Genomic DNA, 12,431 nt, shown 5'->3' with positions numbered 1-12,431 from the left:
AAGATACAGCGAATTCTGTTACTTGGTTCCAAAACCACAGGCCCTAAACACTACAAAGGAGGGGATAAATGGTGTATGTGCTGTAGGGACAACGTTCAAATGCTATCCATTTAAGATAGATTTCCATGATTGTATACTACAGCTCAACAGAAACGGAATTTTTGAGTGTGGTGGTTCTGAACGTTGTTTCTGTGCAGAAATTTGCAGGGATCTTTATGAAGGGACTTTTCAGACTTTGGGGAAAAAAAAAATCCCAGCACCCACAGACGTAGCACATTTAAGTGGAGATATTTTAAATGCCATTTATTATAGATCCAGTCTTCAAAACAGCCTGACTCCATATTTTCAAGGGCAGAGAGCCAGCTCTTTCGACAAGACTTTAAGAATAGTTTGGTACCTTTTTTCTTTCTACCTTATGCCCTTAAATATGCTTTGGATTTTCCAAACCACTCAATATACACCAGTTCCCATCTGGGAACAGACTTTTAAAAAGGACTTGTGCCCGTGTACAAGCCTACATGTTGGCTCTGCCTGAAAACCTTTCCCCTGCTGCTGATACTGGGGAGGACAACTCCTTTTGTCATCTGGATGCAACCTTCAGAGCTGCGCCCTAGGAAGAAGATGCTCCTTACATGCACATACAACCCTCACTATCACATAGAATGAATCTGGCCAGCCCTTCTGGCGGCTGTGGTGCTACAGAGTTTATTACACAAACAGCTATGAACAAGCTTAATTTGGGATCTAACTTTGTCAGCTTTTGTCAATGATGTCAGCTTGAACACATTTTTTATATGAGATAATAGTTTCTACGTTTCAGTGCACTCGGTCTCATAGAAAGAGGCTAGAAGAGACCTCTGCAGGTCACCCAATGCAACCTCCTGCTCAGAGTAGGGTTATTTTTAAAACTTAGTTGTGTGTCTAATTCTCGCTGACTTTAGACTACAAAATTCTGGTCCAAGGTGCTTTGTAACAGGTAAAGACCTCGTCTACCTACCCCTGCAAGAGTTTCTTGAGCTCCTCAGAAATGTTTAAGTATTTCTCCTCCACGATGAAATCTAGGGTACCAGAGAATGGAAAGGCTCAGGACACACTCAAGGGAGATGCAAGCAGTAACCAGGCCAGGGCATCCATGCCTCACACATGATTTATGAGAACGCTCACAGGCATGACCAGAGAGGTGGTTTCCAGACCCATGGCTAGTGAGCTGACACACTGAACTGACAGCTGCTTTTCCAGGAGGTGAGGAGATAGATTTGCCCAAGACAGGTCTGTGGCAAAGCAGGATATCGATTGCAAGGTGCCCTACCCATTTAGCTATTCTTCCTCACATCCCGTAATTGTACGCAGCGGGGATGCTCGTATCCTCCTCTGAAGCATCTGGCTCCACTGGGGACAGGATACTGCGTGCACTGGAGTGCTGGTCTGGGATGCTATGGAAATTCCTGACTTCCTGAGTTGTTTATTTTTCCATTGCAATGACCCACCAAGAGATACACAGGGAGCTCGGAACGCTTCCTGTGAGCAGCTCTGTTAACTCCTTGCCCACCAGCCTCTCCTCTTAAAGAAACAGCAAAGGAAATGTTCCCACCCTCTGGCAGCAACACAGCTCAGAACATGCAATCCTCACTGCGTGAAGAGCTGTCTGGGACTAAATCTTCTCGACTCTTTGGGACAATAACTGTTCTGTAAAGGCAATTCAGATACACCACGCAGAGCTACTTTCGTTACCCATAAGGCTGCTAAGCTCAGCTTCTCCAAGAGTAGCTCCCTGCTGTTTATTTTGGTAGAGGGAAAGAATAATGAAACCGAGGTTTGCATGGCCTCGTTGTCACAGTTTCTTTAGACTGAGATTCAACCTTCACCAAAAGGCTCAGGGCAGCTATTTATCAGAAGTAACTGTTATCCCTAGAATGACACTGGCCTGGAGCGCTGCTTTGGATTCATACAAGGATAGCCAACGCCAATGTATTTTTGAAAGAAACATTCGTGTGTTGGTTGTTTGCTTACTCAACAGCCGAGTTCTAAATTAAATGCTGTTCATTAATAACATATTTTTGGTTTAACTCTTAATGAAACATCCATTAAAAACATTATAGCACTAAATGCCAAACTCCAGTCTCAGTTACACCAGTATAAATCTAAAATAACTCCATTGACTTCAGCCTCTTGGTTTATCCTGCCATTTCCTAGCAAACAGATAGCACCCTCAAATTATCATTATAACACAGTAAAAATTCAAAAAAGCTCATTGCAGTTGAGTTGCATCAGGATTTCATTATCATTCTCTATTTTCATATGCTTGCAACTTTGAAGCTGAAATTTTTTATGCTTCACCTTGGACGGTGACATTTTTGGGAAAGCCAATGAGAAAGTCCCATCATCTGTTTCCATGCTAAGCAATCACACACACCAAAAGAAAAAGAAGCAGAAGCCCCTGGGACCCTCCAGCCGGGAAGAACTCTCCCACCAGCTCTCTGCCGTTTCCTGTGGGCTACCAGGAGGCACGAGGGGGTCAAAAAGCTTCCCTTCTGCAGAACTGTAATTTCTGCAAGTTCCCTCACTTTTCCACCGCGTGATGCTCCTGAAGCCTAGGAGCGCTCAGTCTCTTCCTCTTCCCCAACCTCCCCTTTGAAAACAAAATCATTCACATAGTGATGATTAATTAATTGTGTCGCTGCAGGAAGAGCTCTCAGGCATCAGAAATTAGGAAGTGAGAGAACTGAAGCCGTTCATTCAACTTTAATTAAATTTCAGCATAAAATATATTACAATAGGCTTTACCCTTCATTAACACAGCCTTGAGCTAACTCTTACATAATCCAGCCAGTACATTTTTTCCAATAATACATTTTACAGATGAGGTTGGTATGACTACCTATTGCTAAGACTACCCGATACTTCTCTGAGACCCTGTTTTCAGTTTTTTATCTCTTTCAAGCTTTAACATATGGGCTGATATTTTCCAGTCCTAGGGCCTGACTACAACCCAAAAGTCATGGAGAAATTTCCATTTCCAAAGAGCTGGCTAATGAAAAATACACTATTTTGCCCAATTTAAAAATTCTGGCCACCTTTGGTTGGACTGCAACTTCAAAGCTTGCAGGAGACAGCCTTTGAGTTAGGGCCACCTCTGCCACAACAATGGAAACACCTTGGAAAATGACAGCACCTCTAACTTCTGCAAAGACTTACATTTTTTCAGTGACTAAATTACCCAGAAGCTCCTTTTGTCCTGAGTGGGCTCTCACTTGGGGGGTAAGCAAGACTATCCTCAGCAGTCTGTGCTGCTGTGGGCTGAGACCAGGAGGAAAGGGAAGAAAGCTTGTCTCCACCCAGTGCCGACAGACTCTTGGAGAGGAGATGTGACCAGTAAAATGTTAAGAGTTCTTTGTTATTTGGGAAGAGTGATTTTTTTTTTCCCCAAAGGCATAGAAGCTCAGCCAGATCTGTGAAGATTTTCACCAGGATGGCAAAAAGCACATTTCTGACAAAAATCCATCTGTTAAATTTCAAAGCAAAGGCATGAAGAAATTTTCAATGCAAGAAACAACATCTTATTTTCTTCTGACCACTTAAGAACTACTAAGCTGTTTTGGCAGGTATTTACTTTCAGACTGAAACAACCAGGATAGAAAAATTCAGCATGAGAGATAAAGTGTGTCCAATCTGCAAGATGCTGCAAAAGGACCTTATGTTAAGAAGTTCTAGAATGCCTTAGAAAGCATCAACGTCTCCTATAATAAAGAACATCAGCTTTAAATGTATGTCAATAAATATCAAAAGAAAAGAATGCAGAAAAACGCCCAAGACATCAAAAAAAGCCATGTATTCCCTCCTCAGATGTTATTGTGTGTAATATGCTCACAACACGCTTGGAAAGTCAATTAACATGGGCTCTACTGTACCAAGGAGAAAGAAAATTCCACCAGAAAGACACCCTACTGTGACTTTCCTTCTGTCCCTACACGCTTTCAAAAACATCCCCAGTATGCAGACTGAGCATGGGAAGAGTCAGCTGGGATCCCAGTTCAAGCAGGGCCTCAACAGTTGAAGCAGCAAGGCATTAGCCAGCAACCAGAAAGAAACACACAGAGAAAAGCAATAGGAAAATCCGTGGGTGTAATCCCTACTATGAAAAGCAGCTAGGCAAGTGAGCAGCTGCATCTAGCTTTGCAGGACCTCCTGAACATGACCCCATGCAGCACAAACTGCAATAACCCAACTGAAAGGTGACTATGGAACAGATTACAGCAGCAAGGGCTGCCCCAGGAAGGGATGCTCAAAATCTCTTCCCTATGACCAGAGAACTGAGGCACAGCTAAGTATCAGCAAAACAAGCATGAAAGTAAGCAGCAGCTGAGCAGGCACAATTTCATCAGGAAAATTATAGCAGTGGGGCATCAATCTTTGAGACACTCCATGGAGTTAAGACATGGAGTTATATAAGAAACTTTGATTCGCTAGCACCAACTGCTTTCCTATTCTGTGGATATTTCACAACCTTGGCTGAGGATGGCACCTTTGCTAACAAGATGTGAAGTCTCTCCCTAAATCCTTGTCTTTCTCTTCCCTGTTTTCTCATGTCCCTCTCACATCTGCCCACTTGTCTTAAGAGTCCTCCCAGACATGTGCTGGATGCAGCATCCAAAACTCATCCTGTTACATCCAGTCAGATGAACACCCAAGGAGAAAATGTCTTTCAGCCAATAACTGTCAGCATCAGTACCAACAACAGATAATTCTTGTTATCCACATAAATGAAGGAAACTTAATGGATTTACCCAATCTAAATGCAACAACTGTACAAATAAGGTTTGTGCAATACTCACAGCTGGCCATGCAGCCTGAATGGTTATATAGGATTCTTCTTGCACACTCCTGCTGATTACTGTAATGCATCACACAAATCCATTTCTCCATACTTATAAAACAGACACAAAAGAGCAGAAAGGGAGCTGAGGGTGCTGGTAGACAGCCGGCTGAACATGAGCCAGCAGTGTACCCACATGGCCCAGAAGCCAAACAGCATCCTGGCTTGCATCAGGAGCAGTGTGGCCAGCAGGAGCAGGGAAGTGATCGTGCCGCTGTACTTGGCACTGGTGAGTCCACACCTCAAATACTGTGTTCAGTTTTGGGCCCCTCAGTACAAGAAGGATGTTGAGTTGCTGGAGCACATCAGAGAAGAGCAACCAAGCAAGTGAGGGGTCTGGAGAAAGTCTTATGAGGAGCAGCTGAGGGAACTGGGACTGTTTAGTCCGGAGAAGAGGAGGCCAAGGGGAGAACTCATTGCTCTCTACGACTACCTGAAAGGAAGTTGTAAGCAGGCAAAGTGTTGGTCTCTTCTCCCAGATAACTTGTGATAGGACAAGAGGAAATGGCGTCAAGTTGCAGCAAGCGGGGTTTAGATTGGGTATTAGGAAACACTTCTTTACTAAAAGAGTGATCAGGCACTGGAACGGGCTGCCCAAGGAAATGGTGGAGTCACCACCCCTGGAGGTGTTCAAAGAACATGCAGATGTGGCACTCCAGGACATGGTTTACTAGGCGTGGTGGTGTTAGCTTGATGATCTTTGAAGTCTCTTCCAACCTTAAGATTCTATGATTCTTAGAAATTACCTGTGTAAAATTTTCATTTACACTGAAATAAATGTATGTTAAATTTCTGCAGCTACTTGATTTACATTATAAGCATTCAGAACTGGAAATGTTCCTTTTTCTGTACAAAATCCCGTTCCAATCCAAAGAAATGGGAAGCCCCAGAAGTGTACTTGAAAATTAGGACCAATCTGATTGAAAGACAAAAAAGAAATAGCAATATTCTTCCCTTTGGGTTAAACTAGAGTATTCCTTTTTAACTAAACCAGAGAATATTTCTTGGAAGAAACAAACCTTCTCTTGACAATGTTATCACAGATCTAATAATTGCACAGTGTATTTACTGTGAAGTAAAAGCAATAAAAAGTTTTATAATTAGCACATGTTAAGGATGTCGCATTAGAAACTGATACTTCTACGGTAAAAGCATTATCTTATTTGTGACCTGCATTTCAGAAAGCTTCACTCATTTGCTTTCCATTTGAATAAATTCCATCACAGCAAAATGTGTCAGCTTCACAAGAGATGAAACTCTTTGTTTATTCACATACCAAGCGGTTTGGATTTGCAGAAGCGTATGCTCTCCCTGCAGTGTCCCACCGACATGGAGGTGCAGCAGGAGCGGCACCACCCCTCAGGGAAGGCACCCTGAGTGCTCCTTTCAGTCCTCCCAGCTTTCTGCTGAGACTGCCATGCAGAGCTGTCAGGCTTGAGTTGTCTGATGTCCCCACTAGAAGCTGATTCCAGACTAGGAAACTCACTTTTGAGTGAGTTTGAGCACCATTGAACTGCCATCATATTCACCTCTCCTACTGATGACAGGACGTTCTGACAAGCCAAGAAATGCCCTTCATGGAGTGAGTTTAGTGAAGTTATAGACAAAAACCCAGACAGGCCGTGTTGTATCTGCCTCACATTGTGCCAGTGCTGGAGGATTAGCTCATTACTCACTTCCTTTAAGTAATGGATTTTTAGATGATACCTGAATGAGGGCCAGAAAAGCCGTTTCAAGGTTGCGAACACAGGACCGGCGCACACCCTCATTTACCTTATGCCCTGGGGGATGCTGTCTGCCTGCTCGCCGCATCGCCTGGGGCAGTACTCAGGGTGGCTCCCTCCTATAGCAAGCCCAACCATCAGCCATAGCAGGCAGAGCAGACTTTCCCCACCAAGATGCTGAAGAAAGCGTGAATGAAAATTGATCCCAGGGGAGGCCAAGGAGCTTTGGACATCCAAAGCACTGCAAGCAAGGTGCTGGCTCCATGCCTGCAACTCACTTCGCTCCACAGGGCTTTCAGGATCCGGCTGGGTTTGGTGGCCCAGTTCTGCACCACGCCCTCAGAAGTGAAAGGAGAAGAGGAATGCGGGACACTCACCACATCTGTGTTTGTGATCTTGGCCAGGAGGTCCGTGAGGCTGTCTCCGTCATCGAGCTGAAGGCCACAGATGGCTGCTCCCACACTTCCAGTTGCTATCATTGACGGTGGGTACATGGCAAAGTTAAAATCTGCAAGAACAGATCTGGGAATTAGTCCAAGCCCAGACCAGAAAAGCTGCAAAACATCAGAGGCAAGCAACATAAAAAAAACCACACCCAAGAATAAAAAACAGGGAAGTAGAAGAAAAGGAAAAGTGCCACTCTTTTTGGTCCGACGGAGCTCATTAGTCACACTGCTCATCACAAGCAGTCAAAGGAGGGGTAACAGATCTGCAAATTAAAATGGAAATGCAGTTCGGTCTTTTATTCTCACTGATGCATAAAGTAAACCTGGACAATTTTTAATAGTCTTTCCTTAGTTTTAAAGAAAAGGAAAAGAGAAGAAGGAGGCTTTCCGTAATTTGTGTCAGAAATTTGGGTCTCGATCACATTAGAGCTCTCTGTATAAATTGAAAACTAACTGAAATAAGGTATCACAAAGGACCAAACTGAGATTTTTAGTCACGTCAATTTCTAAAGACTTAATTAACTTGAGCATTTAAAGACCTGTCCAGGAAAGAGATTTTAATTAACAATTCATCTTTACCACCTTCACAATTAGAAGTGAGAATACTTACAGCCCATAGCTACGTAATCAAAGAAAAAACAAAGATCGCATTTGTTATTACTACTATTTCTTAATAAGCAAGTTGAAAATACATTTTGAAACTTCCTCTCATGCATCTGTGGAGATCAAGAAAGAAATTAGAATAAATTAAAATAAAACTAAATGTTCTTGCGACCTTTATAAGGCCACTTACAATACTGCCATTGGCACTGGCTTATTGGCATGTCTTACTAAACATTTCCAGGAGATTTGCTTGGTTACTGATATCTTCCTAAAATGAAACTTGGTTTGCAAGTTGTTTGGTTCAACAATAACTCATTAACAAACCCTTCGTTAACAGTTTTCAGTTATGGGGACTAGAGGAGCAGGAAGAGGCAACCCAAGTAATATTTAACATGAAACAAGCCACTACCAATATATTCGGTCTATTGACAGAAACAGATTGTTACAGAAAACTGCCCTTCTGTCAAGGGCCGACCCCACGTCTTCTCTCTTCAGCTAGCACAAATTCTGTAACCCTCTTGATATCCATGTAACCACTCAAGTTTCAGACACATCGAGGGTTGTTCTTGGCCTACCAGACTGTGAGCTGGCAGACACTCCAATAGCTGTGGAGAAGCATGTTCTTCACCAGGCTGCAGTATGTCCCTGGGACCCACGAGGCATGAAGCAGTCCGGTAAGAACGCGACTCGGGTCATAATGTTCATCCAGATGGACTGGAGGGGGGATGTTGTAAGTGGGCAGAGAAAATGAGGAGGCGAAACCCTGACATGGATTTATCTGCCTCACAAAGTCACCGGGAGATGACCACCTGCAAGCCCACCATTGAACGCTGCTGAAGCCCACTGTCCTTCCTACTAGGGGAGCTCAGCAGACATCACACTCTGACAACCACTTCCAAAGGAGCAAACTCCCACCAATTGAAGCAATGAATATGGACTGTTGTTATTATAAAAATAATAATTATGTACTACTGTAATAATAAGAACCCACTGTACATAGGAAAACTGATGATCTTGGAAATTAAGTTATATTGCTCCCCCAGGTGACAGGAGAGCCTTGACTCCCACTTATCAGCATGGGACACAGGCCTAAGGATGCTGATCTCAGCACATGTTGAGGTAATAGGAATTGCACTTCCACGATCAGAATCACCTTCACATTTACCTCACGTGGATTTGCACTTGCACATGCACATGCAAGGGCTAGGCCCATCCAGCCTGTAAATGGACGACCACGGAAGACAGATAAGGCTACCTGACACATGGCACATGCGCTCCCCACAAAGCCTGCCCTATCCCCAGTGCCTCAGCCTGTGATTGCACTTATTGTTAGGCGAAACCTTGTGAGCAGGCCATAAATACAGTGGGATTTTAAGCCCTCAAAATAGTCCTTGTTTTATGCCAGTCTGCCTCTCTTACTCTTTGCTATTGACAGGGGGGCCTGGGACTTGGCTCTGGGTGACTGTTGCAGTAGTTCATTCCTGTGGGTTGATCTGGTAGTTAGCGCCTCCCAGAAGTGTGATGGCTGGGCCATCAGTTTACCAAGCCAAACAGGCAACAAGTTTACGAAATCCAGTATGAAAACCAGGAATGGTTAAAGGACTCCAATAATGAGAGGTTTTTATAAAGGCTGTAAATGTTTATGCACTTATGTGACTGTCCAATCTCCTCCTGGTCTGTGGAGGAAATGACAAACACCTATAAAATTTAAGAATGTTCAAACATTTATGGAACAGTCCTAGCGTCCCCAAAAATCTGCTGTCATCTACACAGAGCAATTCATCAGCAATTGCACTAATTTCTTCAGAAAAGAGATAAACTGAAAAAGACTACATCTCCATGGGTCTGTTTCTCCTCCTGTACACACTGTTGCATCGGTTTGTGAATCCTGCGTGTGTGAATGAGATTGGTGTGAATGAGGCTGCACTTGGCCAAGGCAGCCCTAAGTTGGGATGCAACTCCTGCGTTTAAATCCTCAGACTTACCAACCGTTTCCTACTTATGCACAGGGCAGCTACAGCTGGCAACGGACTGTCCATAATTTACCCCTCCTTGTCTCACGTTTCGGGGAAGATGTAGTACAAAGATGATGTGAAACCTCTCAAACTCTGCTGATGTTTGGACAGTCCCTATCTAAGCTGTGATGGAGTGGGTGAGAATGAAAACCCACCCCTCCCACTCATCATGTAAGCCAGCAGCAGGGAAAACCTGACCCACTCAGAGGCCCAAATGGACCCACACACGGAACAGCTTCACCCAGCCTTGAGAGCTGGCGAGAAGACCCAAGCAAGAAGGAGCTTCTGCATCCCACACCCAGTGCTCAGCATCACCCAGGCATGATGAGCTGAGTGAAGGATACAGCTCCAGCCTGCCCTCCGAACTGCCCTGCCTCATAAGGGCTTGCATCAGGACCTTCACATTATCCAAATGCCAGTTTTCTCGTGGTTCATTTTATATCTGCTCCCAGAAACCGTTTTCCTAGGAAGCTGAATAAAGAGCCACAGTGCCCCTGCCAACTAGCACTGCTGTAGGTCTGCTTCCACGTGGGGTCACATGAGAACATTTCTATGCCCAATAACCTTGTTAGTTCCCTTAATGTCATTCATAATGCAAATGAGACAGTGAGCGAACGGCCAGAGGCCCAGAGTGACTAAAGCTCAGCATCCAGAAAGTCTTACATTGCCTCTAGCTCTAAACTAACTTCCCTCCATAACAAGCACCATAAACTTGGCTATCAAAGCTACACATGCCCAGTCTTTGTTGTACAACAGGCAGCGATTTGTATCACTGGCTTCTATTTTTAGCATATTAATTAACTACTGCAACTGGTGAGGCAAGTGTCTCCAACTGGAGAGTGTGGCGCCATTGTCTGAAGTCATCACCTCATCTCGCGCTATTGAAAATCATGGCAGTGACCCTCCTGCTGATATGAATTTAACCTGACATGCCCACAAAGGGATGGGGGGTGGTGCACCAATTTTGTGCACATGGTTCTCCACATCACCCTGGACCCTATTAGTGTGGAAAGAGCTCATTGAAAGAAAAGAAGCCACATTGTGCTGGGCCACCTAGAGGGTTGAATAGAAAAGGCTGAGGAAAAGAGCAGGCAGCGGAATAAAGGCTGTAATTAACATATTTCCATATTCAAGCAAAGCATTAACTACGTGAAATGTTTGTCAAGGTGCAATGAAAGCATAAATATTAAGCACTGTATCTGAGGGGATGCAGAACCCCCCTCCGAGTCCCCTACATTCCTTTGAGAAACTCAAAACAAGCTTTTTGCATGTTATTTTCAATTATAAACCTCTGTCCCCGCTTCCCCTGTGATAAGAAGCAAAGTCCCGCCATCCTCACTCAGTTTTCTCCCAGGTAAAACTGCCCCCAGAATTAAGTTACAAGCTTGCCCTGAGATGTAAAAACAAAAACAAAATAAAAGAGGGAGAGAGAGGACTTAAACATTTTACTCTGAAACATATACTTTGACTTCAAATTCTTGTTGGACATGATGAACCCTTAATTACAGAGGTAATCTTACAAAAAGCACTTCTTACTGGACATGTGAAGCAAGGCTATCGGCTAAATCCTTCTTTCAAATCTATGTACAACCTTGGTTAATGGGCGTCCAGAGCCAGCAGTGAAGACTGGCTCTGACTCTAACTTTGTTGTGATTTATGCAATTCCATGGCAAAATACAAGAGTCTCATTAAAAGACAAAGGAGTAGTGCAACAACGTGTACAAGCACCAGAAACCGTCCCATCCCCATTTTCATATCACTTTTTTTCCTAAAGGACCTCAAAAACAAGGGACCAATCTTGCACAACCCCACTGACTTCAGTGTTCGAAATTAAAAAAAGCCAATGTGAGAAACCGTTCCCTTTGAAATACAGCCATCTCTGGACCAGGCAGTCGAAGTTATCAAGCAAATTCAGGGTATTCTGAATTCGCGCCCTGCTTTCAGACTGGAGCTGATGCAGCCAGGGCATGAAAGTATGCACGTGCTGAGGACATTTTTCTGGTGACACGGCACATGTGAACGATGGCCAGGTTCTAGGACCCTGCGCACCGCAGCCAAGCTGTTTTGCTACCTGTCTCCTGATCCAGTGGACTTCCTCCTCCGAGCCAGGAAAACACAAGGTTGACAGTCAGTCTAAAGCAGGAGGGATCTGGAGGCAGAAACCCAGAGAGGTCCTGCACGGGGAAGCCCTAACTCGCAGTCAATAAGTGAAAACTGCCGGAAGGAAAAGAGCACTGACAAATATCCAGGCTGAACGTGCTCAGTGTGCCAAAGCCAGGTGGGAACTCTACCTTCTTACAATGACCCTTGTTACTGCTCTGGCCACTGGTTGTTTTTTTTTTAACAGCCAGTTTTCATCTCTATAATTTGATAGAGAGTTGCAAACAGAGAATCAGAAACCCCTGTCGTCAGGAAGACAATGCTCTCATGGGGTGAGGGGGAAGGGGAAGAGAAAAAAAGGAATGTTACCTCCACCAAGAGAACAGAATCCTGACAGTCATCAATATCGGTTTATAAAATCATATAGATTATAGCCAAATTTCACCTAGTCCCAAACTTCACCCAGCCAATGACTTTACTATGAAGACAAGCATGGATCTATATGTTGCCAGGTAAGTTTAAAAGAAAGGTCTAAGGAAAATAATATAAGTAGTGAATTTAATCCTTGCCTATATCTAAATGCAATTCCAGCGTCAGTGAGCTACTTTTTTTTCAAAAGCAGTTAAATTAACTGCATTGGCCATTTTTTTTCTCTTGCTTTCTTATTTCT

General features: G+C 43.9%; 1 protein-coding gene across 2 annotated transcripts in view; it reads right to left on the bottom strand.

Annotated features, from left to right (window-relative positions):
* CCND2 (cyclin D2) overlaps positions 1 to 12,431 on the bottom strand; it is a 37,646-nt gene that overhangs the window by 14,180 nt on the left and 11,035 nt on the right. For both annotated transcript variants that reach the window (XM_086758428.1, XM_086758417.1), the window contains one exon: positions 6,975 to 7,105. In XM_086758428.1, the coding sequence (XP_086614554.1) occupies positions 6,975 to 7,105 (131 nt within the window). The remainder of the gene's footprint in view (positions 1 to 6,974; positions 7,106 to 12,431) is intronic.

This window comes from Chlamydotis macqueenii, chromosome 1 (assembly GCF_036417535.1).
Source record: "Chlamydotis macqueenii isolate bChlMac1 chromosome 1, bChlMac1.mat, whole genome shotgun sequence".
Taxonomy (NCBI): domain Eukaryota; kingdom Metazoa; phylum Chordata; class Aves; order Otidiformes; family Otididae; genus Chlamydotis; species Chlamydotis macqueenii.
This window is presented reverse-complemented; position numbering and strand designations above follow the sequence as displayed.